This window comes from Pan paniscus, chromosome 20 (assembly GCF_029289425.2).
Source record: "Pan paniscus chromosome 20, NHGRI_mPanPan1-v2.0_pri, whole genome shotgun sequence".
Taxonomy (NCBI): domain Eukaryota; kingdom Metazoa; phylum Chordata; class Mammalia; order Primates; family Hominidae; genus Pan; species Pan paniscus.
This window is the reverse complement of record NC_073269.2, coordinates 46,342,068-46,364,183: the sequence shown is the minus strand read 5'-3', so window position 1 is coordinate 46,364,183 and position 22,116 is coordinate 46,342,068. Positions and strand designations below refer to the sequence as shown.

The 22,116-nt window shown below is 38.4% G+C and overlaps 1 protein-coding gene across 1 annotated transcript in view; it reads left to right on the top strand.

Annotated features, from left to right (window-relative positions):
• Positions 1 to 22,116, top strand: part of LOC100978560 (zinc finger protein 780B) — a 110,191-nt gene that overhangs the window by 40,508 nt on the left and 47,567 nt on the right. Inside the window, 3 exon segments of the mRNA XM_063600266.1 lie at positions 17,652 to 17,705; positions 19,216 to 19,342; positions 20,538 to 20,633. Of these exon segments, the coding sequence (XP_063456336.1) occupies positions 17,652 to 17,705; positions 19,216 to 19,342; positions 20,538 to 20,633 (277 nt within the window).

Below are 22,116 nucleotides of genomic sequence, written 5' to 3'. Positions count from 1 at the left end.
CTGGGCCCAAGTGATCCTCCCAATTTAGCCTCCTGAGTAGCTGGGACTACAGGGGCACACCATCATGCCCAGCTAAATATTTTTTGTAGAGACATGGGTCTCACTATGTTACCCAAGCTCGTCTTGAATTCCTGCCCTCAAGCAAGCCTCCCTCCTCAGCCTCTCAAAGTTCTAGGGTTACAGGCATGAACCACTGGGCTAGGCTAGTGTAGAAGTTTTCTACACCATTTATTAGATTTTTTTCTAGATACTTGATATTTTAAATGGCACCACTTTAAAATTTTCATTTTATATTTCTTTGTTGGTAGTATTTAGAAATTACACAGAAATAATATTTCTTTTTTGTATTTGTACTTTATATTTAAATCCAGTGACATTGCTAAATTATATAATACATTGCTGTAGATTCATTTTTATTTTCTATTTTTGCCATGATGTCATCTGTGAGTAACAACAGGTTGTCTATTTTCATTCCATTGATACGCCTTTTATTCATATGTTTTGCTTTAATGCATTGAATGGAGCCTCAAATAAAGTGGTGAGAATGGGTATCCTTGCTTAATTCTCATCTCAGAAGAAGAGCTTTCAATTTTTCACGTTAATTATAATAATTCATCATTAATTATGATTTGCTAAAGTTCTTTGTAAATCTTATGATTAAAATGAACTTTTAAATCATTTTTAAAAATCTTATGATTTGCTAAAGTGCTTTTTAAAGTTCTTTAGCAAATCATATTAGATGATATTTATAAAAATAGGGAAGCTTTTTTTGTTCTTAGTTTGCTGTGTTTTAACTACTGACTTCTATCAAGTGGTTTTTCTGAATCTACCAAGACGATTGTATTTTCTGTTAATATACCAGAATTATACTGATTGATTTTTAATGTTATGCTACCCTTGCATTTCTTAAACCCTACTTGGTTGTGATATATTATACTTCTTATATTTTTCTTGATTTGCTATTATTTTGGTAAAGATTTTTGTACTTATGTTTATAAGATACAAATTGAAGTATCCTTGTCAGGTTTTAATATCAGAATGACTGGACTTTTAGAATGAGTTGGGAAATGTTTCCATTTTTTTCTATTCTCTGGATGAGTTTGTCTAAGGTTGATGATATTTCTTAAATGTTTAGAAGGATTCATTAGTGAAGCAATTTAGACTTGGAATTTTCTTTTGGGAGAATTAAAAAAATACTAGTCCTTTTTTTTAATAGATTAAGGATAATTCAGAATTTCTATTTCTTATGTCAATTTGTACAAGTTTTATTCCTCAAGAAAATTGGACATTTAACTAAATTGTCAAATGTCAAAAAGTTTTTATTGTTTTATCTTAATTATCTTTTTTAAAAATTTTATTATTATTATACTTTAAGTTTTAGGGTACATGCGCACAATGTGCAGGTTTGTTACGTATGTATACGTGTGCCATGTTGGTGTGCTGCACCCATTAACTCGTCATTTAGCATTAGGTATATCTCCTAATGCTATCCCTCCCCCCTCCCCCCACCCCACAACAGTCCCCGATGTGTGATGTTCCCCTTCCTGTGTCCATGTGTTCTCATTGTTCAATTCCCACCTATGAGTCAGAACATGCGGTGTTTGGTTTTTTGTCCTTGTGATAGTTTGCTGAGAATGATGGTTTCCAGTTTCATCCATGTCCCTACAAAGGACATAAACTCATCATTTTTTATGGCTGCATAGTATTCCATGGTGTATATGTGCCACATTTTCTTAATCCAGTCTATCATTGTTGGACATTTGGGTTGGTTCCAAGTCCTTGCTATTGTGAATAGTGCCGCAATAAACATACATGTGCATGTGTCTTTATAGCAGCATGATGTATAATCCTTTGGGTATATACCCAGTAATGGGATGGCTGGATCAAATGGTATTTCTAGTTCTAGATCCCTGAGGAATCGCCACACTGACTTCCACAATGGTTGAACTAGTTAACAGTCCCACCAACAGTGTAAAAGTGTTCCTATTTCTCCACATCCTCTCCAGCACCTTTTGTTTCCTGACTTTTTAATGATCGCCATTTTAACTGGTGTGGGATGGTATCTCATTGTGGTTTTGATTTGCATTTCTCTGATGGCCAATGATGATGAGCATTTTTTCATGTGTTTTTTGGCTGCATAAATGTCTTCTTTTGAGAAGTGTCTGTTCATATCCTTCGCCCACTTTTTAATGGGGTTGTTTGTTTTTTTCTTGTAAATTTGTTTGAGTTCATTGTAGATTCTGGATATTAGCCCTTTGTCAGATGAGTAGGTTGCGAAAATGTTCTCCCATTTTGTAGGTTGCCTGTTCACTCTGATGGTAGTTTCTTTTGCTGTGCAGAAGCTCTTTAGTTTAATTAGATCCCATTTGTCAATTTTGGCTTTTGTTGCCATTGTTTTTGGTGTTTTAGACATGAAGTCCTTGCGCATGCCTATGTCCTGAATGGTATTGCCTAGGTTTTCTTCTAGGGTTTTTATGGTTTTAGGTCTAACATGTAAGTCTTTAATCCATCTTGAATTAATTTTTGTATAAGGTGTAAGGAAGGGATCCAGTTTCAGCTTTCTACATATGGCTAGCCAGTTTTCCCAGCACCATTTATTAAATAGGGAATCCTTTCCCCATTGCTTGTTTTTGTCAGGTTTGTCAAAGATCAGATGGTTGTAGATATGCGGCATTATTTCTGAGGGCTTATAATGTCTACAGAGTCTGTATTCAGACCTCATTTATCATTTCTGATATTAGTAATTCCTTCTATCCCTCCCTCTCTCCCTCCCTTTCTTCCTTCCTTCCTTTTCCTCTCTCCCTCTTCCACTCCTCTCTCTCTCATACATTTTGCTAGAGGTTTTTAAATTATATATATTTTTTAAAAGAACCAAATTCCGATATTGCATTATCTATTGTATATTTGTTTTATATTTTACTGACTTCTGCTCTTATATGTGGTACTTCCTTTTATACATTCTTTGGCTTGATTTGTTCTTTTTCTAGCTGCTTGTGATGGGAGTATCAGGTATTAGGGCAGTGCTAAACTTATAAGGTGAGTTTTGAAGCATTCCTTTATCTTTAATTTTTTGGAAGAGTTTGAGAATAATTCATGTTAATTCGTTTTTAAATGTTTCATGGAATTCAGCTGTGAAGCCATCTGGTCCTGGGATTCCCTTTGTAGGTTTTTGATTGCTGATTTGATCTCCATACTTGTTATTAGTCTATTCAGGCTCTATTTCTTCATTATTCAGTCATGGCAGATTATATGTTTCTAGAAATTTATCTATTTTTTCTGTTAGCCAGTTTGTTTGCATATAATTGTTCATAGTTGTCTCTTCTAATCCTTTTGTTTGTGGCATTTCTTGTAATGTCTACTCTTTTATTTGTGATTTTATTTTTTGAGTTTTCTCTCTTTTTTTTCCTTAGTCTAGCTAAAGATTTGTCAATTTTGACTTACAGAAAAGCCAACTCTTAATTTCATTAACCTTTTTTTGGTCATGAGTTCACTTATTTCTGCTCTGATCTTTAATGTTTCCTTCTTTATGCTAATTTTAGGTCCAGTTTTTTTTGTTGTTGTTGTTGTTTTCTCTCCGTAGGCCTTGAGGTACATTGTTAGGTTATTTATTTGTGACAATTTTTTCTTTTTTTAAAATGTAAGCATTTATACTATAAACTTCCCTCTTGTAAGCACTTTTGCTGCATCCAATAACTTCTGGTATGCTGTGTTTCCATTTGTATTTCTCTCTCCCTCCCCCCACCCCTCTCTCTCTTTCTATATATATATATGTATATATATATTTTGTTTGTTTGTTTTTGAGACAGCATCTTGCTCTGTCACCTAGGCTGGAGTGTAGTGGTGCAGTGGCATGATCTTGGCTCACTGCAGCATCCTCCTCCTGGGTTCAAGTGATTCTCGTTCCTCAGCCTCCCAAGTAGTTGGGACTAAAGGCATGCAACACCACGCCCGGCAAATTTTTGTATTTTTAGTAGAGATGAGGTTTCACCATGTTGGCCAGGCTAGTTTCAAACTCCTGGCCTCACGTGATCTAGCCACCTTGGCCTCCCAAACTGCTGGGATTACAGGCATGAGCCACCGTGCCTGGCCATCTCAATATATATTCTGATTTCCCTTTTGATTTCTTCTTTGACCCACTGGTTGTTCGGTAGTGTATGAGTTTCCACATATTTGTACATTTTCCAATTTTCTTTCTGTTATTTCTAGTTTTATTTCATTGTCGTCAGAAAAGATACTTGACATGATTTCAATCTTCTTGAATTTGTTTAGACTTGTTTTGTGACCTAACGTGTGACCTATTCCAAAGAATGTTCTATGTGCACTTGAGAAGAATGTGTATTCTGCTGCTGTTAGGTGAAATGTTCCATATATGTTTATTATGCCTAATTTGGTGTCTACTGTTGTTAAAGTCCCCTATTTTCTTATTGATTTTCTGTCTGTTTTATCTATCAATGGTTGAAAGTAGAGTATTGAAGTCCTCTACTATTATTGTATTGTTATCTCTTTCCCTTTTCAGTTCTCTTAACATTTGCTTCATAGATTTGGGTGCTCCATTGTTGGGCACGTATATATTTATAATTATTATATCTTCTTATTGAATTGACCCCTTTATAACTATACAATAATGTTTCTTTATGTCTCATGACAGTTTTTTGACTTAAAGTTTATTTAGTCTTATATAGGCATAGCTGCCCTTGTTCTCTGTTTTTTTCCATTTTAATTAAAAAATTTTAATAGACATGGGTGTTGCTATGTTACCCAGGCTGACCTTGAACTCCTGAGCTCAAGCAATCCTCCCACATCAGACTCCTGAGTAGCTGAGACTACAGGAATATACCACTGCACCCATCAACCACTGGTGTCTTCTGGTTACCATTTGTATGAAATATCTTTTCCAATTCTTCAATTTCAGCCTATGTGTGTCCTTACAACTGAGTCTGTTGTAGGCAGAATATTATTGGATCTTGTTGTTTTTAATCCATTCAACCACTGTATGTGTTTTGATTGGCAAATTTAATCCATTTGCATTTAAAGTAATTATTCATTACTACTGCCATTTGTTAATTGTTTTCTATTTTGTAGTTCCTTTGTTCCATTTTTCTCCCTTGCTGTTTTCCTTTGTTATTTGATGATATTTTGTAGTGATATGCTTTGATTCCTTTCTCTTTGTCTTCTTTTGTATTTACTGTAGGTATTTTTCTTTGTAGTTACTATAAGGATTACCTAAAACATCTTATAATTGTAGTAGCCTATTTTAAGCTGATAACAATTTAACTTCAACTGCATACAAAAATTCTACACTCTTTGGCCGGGTGCAGTGGTTCACGCCTGTAATCCCAGCACTTTGGGAGGCCGAGGCGGGTGGATCACGAGGTCAGGAGATCGAGACCATCCTGGCCAATGCAGTGAAACCCTGTCTCTACTAAAAATATAAAAAATTATCCGGGCGTGATGGTGGGCACCTGTGGTCCCAGCTACTCGGGAGGCTGAGGCAGGAGAATGGCATGAACCCAGGAGGCGGAGCTTGCAGTGAGCCGAGATTGCACCACTGCACTGCAGCCTGGGCATCAGAGCGAGACTCTGTCTCAAAAAAAAAAAAGAAATTCTACACTCTTTCTTCTCTTCTCATATTTTACATTATTGATGTCATAATTTGTACCTTTTTTTTTTTTTTTTTTTTGAGACAGGAGAGTCTCACCCTGTCACCCAGACTGGAGTGTAGTGGCATGATCTCAGCTCACTGCAACCTCTGTCTCCAGGGTTCAAGTGATTCTCCTGCCTTAGCCTCCTGAGTAGCTGGGACTACAGGCAAATGCCACCACGCCCAATTAATTTTTGTATTTTTGGTAGAGAAGGGATTTTACCATGTTGGCCAGGCTAATCTTGAACTCTTGACCTCAAGTGATCTGCCCAACTCAGCCTTCCAAAGTATAATTTGTATCTTGTATATATCATGTACCCATAGGCAAATTGTTGTAGTTATAGTCATTTTTAATCCTTTTAGCTTTTTTTGTTTTGTTTTGTTTGGGACAGAGTCTTACTGTCACCCAGGCTAGGGTACACTGACATGAACATAGCTCACTGCAGCCTCAAACTCCTGGGCTCAAGTTATCCTCCTGCCTCAGCCTCCTGAGTAGTTAGGACTACAGCTCTGCACCACCACGCCCAGCTAAAGTTTTTTAAATTAAAAAATTTTGTTTGTTTTATAGAATTAAGGTCTCACTATGTTGCCCATGCTGGTCTCAACTCCTGGCCTCAAGCAATTCTCCCACATTGGCCTCTCAAAGTTTTGGAATTGCAGGTGTCAGCCATTGCACCTGGCCTGTGCTTTAACTTTTAAATGACCTGTCTTCAATCTCATTAATTCTTTATTCTGCTTAAGTCTGCTGTTCAGGCATTCTATGGAATTTTTCAATCTGTTATTGTGTTCTTTAGTTCCAGAATTTTTGTTTGCAAAAATTTTCTATGTTTTCTATCTCTTTTTTTGAACTTCTAATTTTGTTCCTATATCATTTTCCTGATTTTGTTTAGTGTTTATCTGTATTCTCTTGTTTGCTCACTGAGTTTCTTTAAAACAGTCATTTTGAATTCTTTGCCAGGCATTTTGTAAATGTTCATTTCTTTAGAGTTGGTTACTGATGGTTTATTTTGATTTGTGTTGGTGTTATGTTTTCTTAATTATTCATGATCTTTGTGAACTTGCTTTGGTGTTGAACATTTGAAGAAGTAGGCATCCCTTCTAGTCTTTACAGACTGGCTTTGGTAGTGAAAGCCCTTCATCAGAGATATTGGGTGGGCTGTATAGAGAAGTTTGTGGGTGGGATTACTGCTGAAGTTATCAGACATGCTGGTCTGGTGCCAGGGTCAACAAATGGATAGGCCTGAGGACAGTGTCCATGGGAACCAGCCTGAAGTCTGGGTCCACAGAGGTTGACCTGTTGCTGGGGTGTTCTGGACATAGGCCCATAATATGCCTTGGTCCTGAGCTCATAGGGGTCACCCTGCTTCCAGAATCTGCTTGGGCAGGCATGGACCCTGGGTCCACTGGAGCATAGGGTCACAAGAACCAGCCTGGAGCTTGGGTCTGGTCTGGGGCACAGTTGGGTCTGGATTCCACAGGGGTCAGTCTGAAGCTTGAGGCTGTGGGTGCTGTCCTAGGGATATGGAGGCCAGCCTGGAGCCTGTGTTTTTAGGTGTGGTTCTAAAGCTTTGGTCTCTAGGAGTTGGCCTGGCACTTGGGGTCTCCTGGGCCAGGTCTGGATATTGGATGCGGTGGAGTGGGTTTGAACCCTGGGTTTGTTGGAGTGTAGGACCATGGGAGCCAGCTTAAAGACTGGAGCCACAGGGGCTGGGTAGGCTGACAGCCTGTATCCATGGGGGTTATCCTGGAGCTTGGATCTGTGGGTGCCAGCTTTGTGCCTGGAGCTGAGGGTGCCAACTTGGAGTTTGGGTCAAGGGGGCCAGCTGGTCATTGGGTTTCAGTGGAGTAGTCCTGCTGCCAGGGTCCACAGCAAAGTTGGTGTTCACTTTATTCATCCTCTAACACGGAGGGTATCTCACCACACTATAATTTCTGGGCTTGGGAGAGTGATGGACTAGGTAATGCAAAACGGTCCTTCTTAGCCTCTTTAATGTATCTTTTCCTGTTTCTGTGCTGCAGCAAGGTGCTCTAATCTCTTACTTGGATACTTTAGCTCTTGTGAAAGTTTGTTCATGAGTAAACAGATGTTTAAATTGATGTGAGGGCTAAGTGCTGGAAAGTCCCATTCTCCAATCTTGCTGACATCACTCCTCTTAAGATTTTCTATTTCTTCTTGAATCAGTGACAGTTTGTGTAAAGAATTGTTCCTCATCACACACTGGGGCCTGTCGGGGGTGGGGGACTAGAGGAGGAATAGCATTAGGAGAAATACCTAATGTAGATGACAAGTTGATAGGTGCAGCAAACCACCATGGCACTTGTATACCTATGTAACAAACCTGCACATTCTGTACATGTATCCCAGAACTTAAAGTATAATAATAAATAAATATTGCAAAAAAAGAATTGTTCCTTTCCATTTAGTTTATTTTGTTGGCATACAATTGTTTATATTCTTCTATAATCATTTTCATTTCTGTAAGGTTAGTAATGTCTCCACTTTCACCTCTGACTTTAGTAATTTGAGTCTTTTCTATTTTTTTCTCAGTCAATCCAGCTAAGATTTTGCCACTTCTTTTGATCTTTTCAAAGAACCCCTTTTAATTTTGTAATTTTTCTGTATTATTTTTCTATTCTCTATTTAACTCCACTCTTATTTTTATTATTTCCTTCCTTTCTTGTCTTTTATTTATTTATTTATTTTTGCTATTTTTCATGTTCTAATTCCTAAAGTTGTACAGTTAGGTTGTTGATTTGACATCTTTCTTCTTTTATGTAGGCATGTAGAGCTATAAATTTTTCTCTTAGTAGTAAGCATATCATAAACTTTGGTAACATGTGTTTTTATTTGTATTTATCTAAAATATTTTCTAAATTTTTGTATTCATTCTTTAATCCTTTGGTTGTTTAAGATTGTGTTGATTTGGCACAAGACAAAGATGTCTTCTCTTACCACTCCTATTCAACATAGAAATTCAACTGAATTTCAGTTATCAGAACTTGCCAACATGAAGACAATGGGATTTAGTCCTACAAATTAAGAAAGAAACTGAATGAATTAAGTCATGAAATATCAGATGGCATACAGGATTTAATTTTGAAATTCTTCAATTTTACTTAGGAATTTCTTCAGCTATGGGAATAGTCTTTTGATGATGCTCCAATTTTTAACTGGATCAATTTGCAATTTGTGTCAGAATGGAGCGCAGTTGAGAAGCCTTATGTTACTGCAGCATCTAAATTTGGCTTAACATTCAAAGGAATCATAAATAGAACCAATATGTTTGCCTTGTAAAGATAATTATCAAAGAAATGTACCCTTCTTAGGGTACAAAAAAGAGATGGCAAAAAAAGAGATGTACCTTGAAGGCAAGATACATTAACTACAAGAATATGAACTGCAATCTAATTTTTCCATATTCAATATTCACAATACTTGTGAGGATATCTTCCATTTCATTGGATATATTCTGAGACTTCTAGTTACCTTAGTATATACAGAGTATATATCTCAATTTAAAAAGCATGGTGTTCAGAGAAGAGTCATTTGAAGGTAGCTATAATTTTGAGTTTATTAAACATAAAGTCCAACATTGAAGACTGCATAAAATTTTATCAAAATTTAAAAATAATAGACCACATTGAAAGAAAATACTTAAAAAGAATGGTGATATTGGTTAGGAAATCGATTAAAGTATCAGAATATACTTAAATATTATTATTCTCCTCTTTATTCTAATGTTTAGTCAACATAAATAGCTTAAAAATTTTTTTCCTTACTACAAAATTGTTATTTTGCTTTAACGTATATATGTTATTGTTTCACCCTTTAGGATATAACAGAATATTATAATTAATACAGGAATTTTTCAAACATTACATAATTTCAATTACCTTAGTATTCATACATTTTCGAATTTGTACTACTTTGGACAATATATTATATATTCAGCTATTATTGATTTCTAATTCCATTTTTGTCAAAGAACATGCTTTGTATGACTCAAATCCTCTTACATTTATTGAGACTTGTTTTATGGCCCAGAATATGGCCTATACTGGTAAGTATCCCCTGTCCACATAGATGAATTTTACTGTCATTGAGGAGAGTGTTCTCAAATATAAATGAGATCAAGTAAGTTGATATGTAGCTCAAATCTGCTATACCCTGTTGCTTTTCTGTGTTTGTTCTATCAATTACCAAGAGAGATATATTGAAATATCTGACTATAATTGTGGATCTGTCTCCTTTTCGATCTAATAGATTTTTCTTCCCATACTTAGAAGCTTTGCTTTTAGGAGCAAAATTTATGTTTGTTTTTTTCTACTCGATGAGCTATCTCCTTTATCATTATTATGCCCTTCTTTATCTCTGGTAATAGTCTTTGTCCGGAGTCTACTTTGTTTTTAATAAAGCCACTCCAGCTTTCTTTTGACTAGTGTTAGGATGGTGTATATTTTTCCATCCTTTTACTCTTAACCTTTTAGTGCTTTTCATTTAACATATTACCTGTAGGTAGCACCCATTTGGGTCTGACTTTTTGTTTATTTATTTATTTAATTATCTTTTTTTATTATACTTTAAGTTCTAGGGTACATGTGCACAAAGTGCAGGTTTGTTACATATGTATACATGTGCCATGTTGGTGTGCTGCACCCATTAACTCGTCATTTACGTTAGGTATATCTTCTAATGCTATCCCTCCCCGCTCCCCTGACCCCACTATAGACCCCAGTGTGTGATGTTCTCCACCCTGTGTCCAAGTGTTCTCATTGTTCAGTTCTCACCTGTGACTGAGAACATTTGGTGTTTGGTTTTCTGTCCTTGTGATAGTTTGCCCAGAATGATGGTTTCCAGCTTCATCCATGTCCCTACAAACGACATGAACTCATCCTTTTTTATGGCTGCATAGTATTCCATGGTGTATATGTGCCACATTTTCTTAATCCAGTCTATCATTGATGCACATTTGGGTCTGACTTTTTAAAAAATCCAATCTGACAATCTTTTTAAATTAAGGTGTTTAGACCATTTACATTTAATGTGATTATTGATATGGTTGAGTTAATCGTCTTATTTGTTTTCTGTCACAATTCTGGAATGAAAAGACGTTTTGCTCTTTATTATTACATGTTTCCTCCTTATGTAGCATAGGAAACTAGAAACATGATTTTGAAAGTTAAATATTGTTAGACTACAACAGTGAAATCAGGCTCTTCCTAGGAAAAGCAAGCCCTTTTTTGCATTTGTTTATACTGTTTTAACAAAGTGTTAATTATTCATCCTTCAAGATAAGGCAAGTAATTCTCTGTGTATTTTTATCCGTTTCCGTGTCGTCCTGAATCACGTTTTTCTCTCCAGATAACAGGAACATTGTCTCGAAGAATCCAGGACATTTGATTCTGAAATCTCCAATGTGAACCACACTTCCTCTCCTAGTATATAACCAACCAATTCTTTAGTTCAAGCTTTTCAAATTTCTCCTAAGTCCCCTTCAAATAGCACAGAGAAGTGGAAGCCTATCGCTGGGGTCTGAGACAAAGGAGTTAAAGCACCTACATGTTGACATAATTTTACTTTAAATTCTTCTTTCTTCTTTAAAAGTTCTGCTCATTTGCATTCTCCATGGAGAGAAAAAGTAAGTTATACTGACGCTCCGAGAGGGAAACGCTCTTCTCAGATGGGGATCCTTGCTCATGGCAACAACCTGTGCACCCCGCGGGCTGGAACTCCCACGAATCCACTAGGCCCGGCTCCCTTAGGGGTTAGCCCCCATAGTATGCTGGGATCAACCTGAACGGATCACAGCTCAAGGCTTCTGAGGCTTTTTCTGTTCGGGACTGTATTTCCCAGCGGCCACCGCGCCAGTCCACTTCCGGTCTCCGGGGTCCACGACATAGTGGGGTAAGGTCTTCACGTCTGAGGAAGAGATCTGTGGCTGCGGGAGATCTCTGCGGATTGGGGCTCCAGCCTGACTGACCCGACAGTGCGGGTGGCCTAGAGGGAGGCGCTCAGAGTAGGAACCCCGGGGTGCAGACGGGATCTGCCGGATCCCCAGGCGTGTGTGTGCGCGGGTATCAGAGGAGGGGGATTGTGAGATCATGAGTGACGGAGGGGACTGTGTGAGTGTGTGCGTGAGGTTCTACGCACAGGCTCGGGAGGGCGTGTGGACGCAGCGCACTTTGCTGAGTGACACTGTGCCGGTGCCCCTAGGCTCCTGCTGCTTCCTCCCTCTTTCCGCTTCACAGCTGCGGGGACTGCAGCAGAGGAATGGCCCCAGTAGGGAGGTCAGATATTGAGCCGAGAATGAAGCTTTACACAAGAAAGCGCAGAAGTGCCCCCGAGTGTTCCCCAGGAGGGCAGCTACATGTTGAGAACCACAGCGTCCTCAGAGCTCTGTCCCCAGAAACCAGCTCCAAACTGGTTGTACTGGTTGAATCGATTCCTCTTCCTTTTACTTCCTTCCTATTTCGTGTGAAGTGAGGGAAATTGTGGCTATGGAGGGAGGGTGCTTTCAAACTTAGTCTGCGCTCCAAGAAATGCCTGGAGTCTCACGCTTGCCGTATCCTTCTCCAGTCGTATTATCCAAAAGAAGGACCTGGAGGAGGATGAGAGCGTTACTGCTGCACACCTAAAGTCAAGGGTGAGTTTGTGCTTTGTATTTGTTCAAGACATGCGTTTTTGATTTTAGAATATTGAGATTCCCCTTAAATTTTCAGTGAAACTAGGGGGATATGCAAATTGATTCGTGCCCCCTCCTTCACCTTTCCACTTAATAGTCACAAAACAATTTGGCAAATCGTTCACACCTTCCCGTGCGCTCTCTTTTTCGAAGCTGGTATAGAAATACAGCTCCAGTAGTTAATATTAAAGCTCCATTTTAGACCCATATTTGAGAAGGAGGAGATTAGTGTTTAGGTGGAATCACACACCAGACATCAGTTGGTCTTTACAGACCTCCTTTTCAAAACAGGGAAGAATGGAGATGGTTGGATGATCTCCATTGTCTGTGAGGCATTCGGTAGTGGAAAAGTGACCGCACAGAAATTGGTATCAACAAGAGCCAGGATTTTTCCAGGGAGTCCATGAGATGATATTTGTAATACTTGCCAGATCTCTCTGAAGTTTGGCAGCTCCAGTTGTGTTTTAGGCGTGTGTGTGTGTGTGAGTGTGTGTGTGTGTGTGTGTGTGTGTGTGTGTACTGTGAGAGGCAGTACACTGTTGTGGTTAAGAATAGGGGAGTGGATCCAGAGTATCTGGGTTGGAATATTGGTTCTGTCATTAGAATGAATTAATATTGTAAAGCCCCTTAGAGCAGTGCTAGGCATATAATAATGTTTAATATGTTTTAACTGTTGTTTTTTGTGTAGTCATTTTAAGTCATTCCCCTTGACTCTCTACAGAACAGGAGCATTGGGAATATGTGATTCATTGCGACTGCTGCTTGTATATTAAGAAAATGAGTGAGGGGCTCAAATGATCTAGGACAGAAATTCTTTTTAAATCGACAGATATAATTGTATGTATTTATCATGTGCAACATGAAGTTTTATGGTATGTATACATTGTGGAATGACTAAATCTAGCTAATTAACAATGCATTACCTCACATAGTTATCATTTTTGTGGTGAGAACACTTAATATCCACCCTCCTAGCATTCTTCAAGACTACAGAATATTGTTATTAATTGTAGATACCCTGTTGTGTAATAGATCTCCTGAACTTATTTCTCTTATCTTCCTGAAATTTTGTATCCTTTGACCAACATTTCCCCAGTCAACACTGCCCTCCTTCCTCCCTCACCCACATTACCCCAGATCTGTAAATACGATTCTACTCTCCACTTCTATGATATCAACTTTTTTAGATTCGGCTGAAGAGTGAGATCATGTGTCTTTCTGTGCTTGGCTTACTTCACTTATATGATGTTCTCCAGGTTCATCCATGTTTTTGCAAATGACAGAATTTCCTGCTTTTTATGGCTAAATAGTATTCCCTTGTGTAAATATACCTGCATATATACCACATTTTCTTTATCCATTTATTCATTGTTAGACACGTAGGTTGATGCCATATCTTGGCTATTGTGAATAATGCTGCAATAAACATGGGTATGCTGATATCTCTTTGACATACGGATTTCATTTCCTTTGGAGATATATTCCCAGTAGTGGGATGGCTGGATCATATGGTAGTTCTATGTCTAATTTTTTGAGGAACCTCCATACTGTTTTCCATAATGGCTGTGCCCATTTACATTCTCACCCACAGTGTGTAAGCGTTCCCCTTTTCTTGCCAATACTTGTTAACATTTGTCTTTCCAGTAGCCACCCTAACAGGTATGAGCTAATATCTTATTGCGGGTTTAATTTTCATTTCCCTTATGATTAGTGATGTTGAGTATTTTTTCATAAACTGTTGGCCATTTATATGTCTTCTTTTGGGATGTGCCTGTTCAGGTCCTTTGCCCATCTTTTAATCAGGTTTTTTTTTTGCTGTTGAGTTGTTTGACTTCTGCATACATTTTGGATCTTAATCTCTTATCATATATATGGTTGCAAATATTTTCTCTCATTCTACAAGATGTCTCTTCACTTTGTTGATTGTTTCCTTTTCTTTGCAGAAGCTTTTTAGCTTGACATAATTTCATTCGTTCATTTTTGCTTTTGTTACCTGTGCTTTTGAGGTCATATCCCAAAAAAAATCATTGCTCAGATCAGTTTCACAGAGCTTTCCCCCTATGTTTTCTTCTATTTGTTTCATAGTTTAGGATCTTACATTTAAGTCTTCAATCTGTTTAGAGTTGATTTTTGTATAATGGTTTGAGATAAGGGTCTAATTTCATTTTTCTGCGTATGGATACCTACTTTTCACAACAGTATTTTTTGAAGAGTCTCTCTTTTCCCCATTGTATGTTCTTGGTACCCTCCTCAAAACTCGGTTGGTTATAAATATATGGATTTATTCTGGGCCTCTCTATTCTGTTTCTTTGGTCTATGTGTCTGTTTTTATGTCAGTACCTTGTTGTTTTGGTTACTATAGCTTTGTAGTATATCTTGAAGTCAGATAGTTTGATGTGTCCAACTTTGTTCCTTTTGCTCAAGATTGCTTTGGCTATTTGGGTCTTTTGTGGTTCTATACAAATTTTAGCATTTTTTGTTTTTTTCCTGTTTCTGTAAGGAATGTAGGACAGAAATTCTTAACCTGAGTTCCTGTGACTCCATTTATGGTCTCAGGGACCAAAAGCTCTTGAAATAAAATATTGAAGTATTATAGAAATTTATAAATGTGGGTTTTAGGGGGAGAAATAGTGTATCATTTCATAAGATTATCAAAAAAATTTATGTGACCCATGAGGTTTGGATCCATTGATCTAGATAGAACATTGGTTCTCAGCTGGGGTGATGTTTAGAAACTTTCGGTTGTCATGCTGTCGGGGAGGGTGCTACTTAGATCTAATGGATAGAGGTCAGGAATGCTGCTAAACATTGTGTTATGCACAGGATAGCTCTCCCCACTCTCCCATCTAAGAATTATCCAGCACAATATGTCAGTAGTGCCTAGGGTGAAAAACTGTAGTCTAGAATCAAAAGATTGTGATATCTGGAATGACATTGTAAATGATCTTGTATAAAATAAGTGTCCTATAATACAGAAATCATTAAGCTAATCATACTAGACTCAAGTGATAGAGTATTACGCAGGTAATAAAATGATGTCTATAAGGAATTATGAAAAGAAAAATATTTGATATATCATTAAGCAATATTCATGCTATGAACAATAATACTCAAGAAAATGTTACATGGGGCGGGGCGCGGTGGCTCACACCTGAAATCCCAGCACTTTAGGAGGCTGAGGCAGGCAGATCATTTGAGGTCAGGAGTTTGAGACCAGCCTTGCCAACGTGGTGAAACCTTGTCTCTACTAAAAATATAAAAACTAGCCGGGAGTGGTGGCAGGCGCCTGTAATCCCAGCTACTCAGGAGGCTGAGGCAGGAGAATTGTTTGAACCTGGGAGGCTGAGGTTGCAGTGAGCCGAGATCAGGCCACAGCACTCCAGCCTGGGTGACAGAGTGAGACTCCACCCCTGCCCCCCAAAAAGAAATTGTTATGTTTTATATGAATCCCATATACTAAGATAGGGTTTTTGTATAAGAATTCTATAAGAATTCTATCTAAAGGCATTCTATAAGAATTATATCTAAAATAACATTTTAATTGGTTATTTGGTGAAGAGGGGAACCAAGCATGGTGGTGTATATTTCACAAATTTTCTCACATAGTTTGCAAATGCCACTTATCTGCATTGTGTTCATTCAAAGAAGAATCTTGATAATGAGAATATCTAGTTATATTGGTGAGATACAGCTAAAGGATATTAGAACTAGCTGATGTTATTTGTTATAGTCACTTTAACCTCTTTTGTTGAATCTCATGACAGGCTCAGGTTTTTTTCCTGATAACTCTGTTTTTATTTTTTACTTCAAAAGTAGAAATAGACTATCATTAATGCATACAAGACATTGGTTGGGGACTTGTAGACAATTTTTTCTAGAGATTGCTCCAACATACATAGAAAAACATAGACATCTTAGTGTTGGTCAAGAATTGGAAAATAAAGGAAACAAACTTGTTAAGTAAAAACAACAGTTCATTAGAGTATCCTGATTTTTACCCCCCAAGTTCAAAGGGAGATATCTAAATAAAAAGTGTCTTTCATCTAATTTGGAGAAGTTTCCTCATAGGAAAGAAATGTGTATGTACATTTATATATGTCCATATATAGAGATGCATACACACACACACACATATATATAAATATATATACACACACATATATATATACACACACGTGTGTGTGTGTGTGTGAATATAACTATATATATTCCAAGTTAATGCTTGGATGTAGTTACAATTTTTTTTTTATATGAAGGCTCGCTCTGTTGCCAGGCTGGAGTGCAGTGGCGCGATCTCAGCTTACTGCAACCTCCGCCTCCTGGGTTCAAGCGATTCTCGTGCCTCAGCCTCCTGAGTAGCTGGGATTATAGGCATGCACCACCACACCCAGCTAATTTTTGTATTTTTAGTAGAGACGAGGTATCACCATGTTGGCCAGGTTGGTCTCGATCTCCTGACCTCGTGATCTGCCTGCCTCAGCCTCCCAAAATGCTGGGATTACAAGTGTGAGCCACCGTGCCCGGCCATGAAATGCTCTTAAGCAAAAAGAAGAAAATTGGAGCTACAATACACAGAGGAGAACTCTTAACATGTATATAATTTTCTAAATTTTTTTCTATTAATGTCTGTTAGTCTTTTTATTAGTATTTCTATATACATATATTTTACAAACGTAATCATATTATCTATCCTGTTTTGTAACCTGATTTTTCTGTTAATCATATATCTTGAACGTTTAATATTTACTTTGTATTCTATTAAGTGGATGTTCTGAACTGTATTAACCAACTGGCTTTTGCTGAATTCAGAATGCTGAACACTGCCAGTGCAATTTGGTGCAAACACTGCCGGTGCAAATATGCTTTCCAGTTCTCATGCCTTCCCCCACTGCACCCAATCCTGATTTCACAAAGAGGTTCTGGTTTGGATGATGCGATCCCTTCTCAGCTCTGAAAGGTGGGACTGGGGGAGGAGGATCTGCTAAGGGCAGGATCAGAGGTCCAGTCCTAGGCCAAGATAGGTATCCCAAGAATGGAGGACTGGCTGGAAGCCACAACTTCAAGGCAGAAATGCCTGTGCTCGGCATTCATGCTTCTGCCTCAGGTTCCCTGGGATGCAGGCGAGAGCTTGGTTTCATCCCTACTCCACCCGTTCACTGCCAGCTATTTGTGAGAGAGTGTGTGTGGGGGCAAGGGGAGTGATGGGAGAAGGGTGGAAGTGTGCATGTTAGCAGGAGTAGTTGAGAAATAGGAACGGAGGATAAAATAGTTATTTGCTTTTGAGACACAGCTTTAATTGTGGCCTTTTTGTTGTTGTTGTTTTCCAGGGGAGAAGCCCGAGGAAGATTGACCAGTTTTGTAATTCTAGCAACATGGTCCATGTAAGTTTGTATTTCTCTCTTTTCCTTGAAATATGGTGACTTTCAGGTTAGGTGACTGTTATTATTTAACCTGAAGCTTCTTACCTAGAATTCACGATCTTACACCCCAGTTTGTCCCATTACAGTGAAGGTTGGTGACAAAAAAAAAAAAGTCACTGCTCTTCCTATTTGTACCTCTGTTTCCTACTGGCTTTGATGTTTTCTTTGAAAAAGTTATTCAGTCTGTGCTCTGTGCTCAGACCTTGGTCAGGAAGAATATTGGAACAGTAGAGGAATCAGTCCCCACAGGGAAACAGGGTCTTATGGGTTTGATAAGTTACAGATGATTGACCACACTTGGGAACACTTTGAAACTTTACAGACTAGAGCTTTCCAGGTAGCTAAGGTAGAATTCCATAGTGAGTAGCCTCAGTCTGCAAGTGTGACAAGGTGATCTGCTTTATGAGGCTTTTAGGAAAATGATCGGTGAGGACAGTGGGCAGTAGCAGGGAGAAGATAATTCAGGGCATGAATGATAGGTGATTACAGATTCTCTGGCTGGACATGGTGGCTCATGCGTGCAATCCCAGCACTTTGGGAGGCCGAGGTGGGTGGTGGATCACTTGAGGTCAGGAGTTTGAGACTAGCCTGGCCAACATGGTGAAACCCCATCTCTTCTAAAAAAAGAAAAAAAAAATTAGCCTGTTGTGGTGGTGTGCACCTGTAATCCCAGCTGCACAGGAGGCTGAGGCAGGAGAATCGCTTGAACCTGGGAGGTGGAGGTTGCAGTGAGCTGCGATCGTGCCACTGCACTCCAGCCTGGGTAACAGAGTGAAACTCTGTCTCAGAAAAAAAATAAAAAATAAAAAATTCTCAGAATTGGGGAAATCCTTAGAGGCCCTGGCCATCCTCAACGTATAAATAGAAAAAAAATGAATAAATCTAATATGTGAGTTCTATTGACTTTAATGCAGCTTATAAAAATCAGTTGTCATGACAAGAAAAAATACTTTTGCTATCCTCTCATACCATAATGAACTTGAGGATTAAGAACATTCTTTAATTGTATGCCACCTGTTTTTTGTTTTTTTTTTTTTTTTTCTCTGAGACAGAGTCTTGCTCTGTGGCCCAGGCTGGAGTGCAGTGGCGTGATCACAGTTCACTATAGCCTTGAACTCCTGGGCTCAAGCAATACTCCTACCTCAGCCTCCCGAGTAGCTGGGACTACAGGTACGTGATACCACACACAGTTACTTATTTAATTTTTGCAGAGATGGGATATCATTATGTTGCCCAGGCTGGTCTCAAATTTCTAGGCTCAAGCAATCCTCCTATCTCTGCCTCCCAAAGTGCTGGGACTATAGGCATAAGCCACCATACTCAGCCAGCAGGAGACTTCTTGAAGAATGTGCAGGCACTCTGTGAATTTCCATATTGCTTTTTTCTTACACTACACTCCTTCACTTCCTCTCCTTTCATCTTAAAACAACTTTCTTCAGTTTCACCATTATACATGTGTTTGTGGTTTCAGGGATCAGTGACATTCAGGGATGTGGCCATTGACTTCTCTCAGGAGGAGTGGGAGTGCCTGCAGCCTGATCAGAGGACCTTGTACAGGGATGTGATGTTGGAGAACTACAGCCACCTGATCTCACTGGGTAAGGTCATTGAGTCCCAGCTATTTTTATATCTATTTTCTGGAATATCAGCTTTCTTCACCATGAATTTCAGGGCTATCTTTTAAGAGGTGGCTGAATTCCTTCTTCTTGTTCCCAAAGGAATGGATTGGGATTTGTTGGGTTGAAAACAGGCACCTCCCTGGAGCCCCTGCATCTAGCCTACTCCACAATGGCCTCCTTCGTTACGCTGGTCCTCTCTGTAATTGCCTCTCTCTTCGTGACCATGGGGCTGAATTTGAAATCTTGTACATTCATTGAAAGATATTGTCTAAGAACCAGATTTCATATTATGTTTGATCTCAGAATTACTGTAGATTTTCTGTTTGTTGGTTTGTTTTTGTTTTTCTAACCCATCTGTAAGGAGAAGAGTGTCTTGAATTTTTCTATCAGAGAAACCTCTATGATCACTGGGAGGTTGAGGCTGCAGTGAGCTGTACCCATCAGTGCACTCCAGCCTGGGCAATAGACCGAGACCCTGTCTCAAAACCAAAAACAAACAAACAAAAATGTCTGTTATTTACGTATACTGATTGGGTTGACAGAAATTCATTTAACACTAAAGGGAATGCATTTCATTTCCTTCAATAAACATTCCATTGTTTTGCAGTTGAAAGTTTCAGACCATGGAGTTTATGTATTTTCATTTAGTGAATATACTGAGTGAGCTGTAAATGTCTAAGGATGCAAAATAAATGACAATAATAAACAATAATTCTTGACTTTGTGCTACTGTATATCAGGCAATGTTAGAAGTATTTTGCATATATATAACTTATTTTGTCTTAGTATCAATCCTATAAAATAGGTATTGTATCATCCCCATTTTAGAGTTGGGAAAACTGAAGGACAGAGTTTAAGTGACTTACCTGAGGTCATACTGCTAGTGAGTAGCAGAGATAGGATTTGAACCTGGCAGTCTGGATTGAAGTTTCCTGCTCTCAACCATTCAGTTATACCTCTTTTCGAGGGATAAGATTCTGAGTTTAAATGAAAGAAAGTCCTTTTCTAACATAGTTAGAAAAGAGTTCTCTTACTCAACCTCTCACTCTTATCTGAAGTCTCTTTTCAATATTGTTTTGACTTGTAATTTATTGTAAGTTTAAGCAGGTCACAAAGATTTGAAAAAAAAATTTTGTATTAAAAAAATTCTACATGTGTCGTTTCTTTTAAGCAGGAAGTTCCATTTCTAAACCAGATGTGATTACATTACTAGAGCAAGAGAAAGAGCCCTGGATGGTTGTAAGGAAAGAAACAAGCAGACGGTATCCAGGTAAGTGAGGGTAAAGCAGGCGGGGGGAAGCCATCATTGTCCCGGACATGTGCTCAGAAAGGAGTCATACCCTTGAGATATGGTTTGAAAAGCTTTCTTCAATGACCCAAGTCCTGTTGGATAAAAATGCCCAAGACCTGGGAAGGAAATAAAGATTACAGCAGAAGCCATCACCAAGGAACTTCATCATTTACTAATCGCCTAATTTCTGTTCTCTTATTTCCTTCCCCTTTTAGTGGAGTAAGTTGCCTCTTTTTTTCCCAGGGTAAACTTTTTTTTTTTTTTAAGGTGGAATCTTGCTCTGTCCTGCAGTGTGGAGTGCAGTAATGTGATCTTGGCTCACTGCAACCTCTGTCTGTTGGGTTCAAGCAATTCTCATGCCTCAGCTTCTCAAGTAGCTGGGATGACGGGTGCCCACCTCCACACCTGGCTAATTTTTGTATTTTTAGTAGAAATGGGGTTTCACCATGTTGGCCAGGTTGTTCCTGAACTCCTGACCTCAGGTGATCTGCCTGCCTCGGCCTCCCAAAGCCCTGGGATTACAGGTGTGAGCCATCGTGCCCAGCCCATTTGCCAACTTTTTAATTGGATTTTTTTTTTTTTTTTTTTTTTGCTGTTATTTGAGTCTCTTGTCAGAGAAATAGTTTGCAAATAATTTCTCTCATTTAATTTCGTCTATTCCCTCTGATGATAGTTTCCTTTGCTCTGCAGAAGCGTTTAGTTTAATATAGTTCCATTTGTCTATTTTTGTTTTTGCCGCCTGTGCTTTTGCAGTGTGAACCAGAAAATTTTTGCCTAGGTCAATGTCCTGAAGCACTTCCTTTATGTTTTCTTTTAGTTGTTTTATAGTTTTGAGTCTTACATTTAAGTCTTTAATCCATTTACAGTTGATTTTTGCATACGGTGAGAAATAGGGGTCTGGTTTCATTCTATCACATACGGATATCCAGTTTTCCAGCACCATTTATTTATTTATTTTTAATTATTATTTTCCAACTTTTATTTTAGGTCCAAGGGGTACATAAGTGGGTTTGTTATATGGGTGAATTGCATGTTATGGTGGGTTTGGTGTACAGATTATTTCACCACCCCGGTAATAAGCATAGTACCCAATAGGTAGTTTTTGGATCTTCGTCCTCCCACCCTCTACTCTCAAGTAGGCCCTGATGTCTGTTTTTCTGTTCTTTGTGTCCATGTGTACTCGGTGTTTAGCTCCCATTTATAAGTGAGAATATGTAGTATTTGGTTTTCTGTTCCTTAATTAATTTGCTTAGGATAATGGCATCCAATGCCATCCATATTGCTGCACATAATCTTGTTCTTTTTTATGGTTGCGTAGTATTCCTTGGTGTATATGTACCACATTTTCTTTATCCAGGTAACCATTGATGGACATTTAGGTTGATTCCATGTCTTCGCTATTATGAATAGTGCTACAATAAACATAGGCATTCATGTGACTTTAGGTTAGAACTACTTTCTT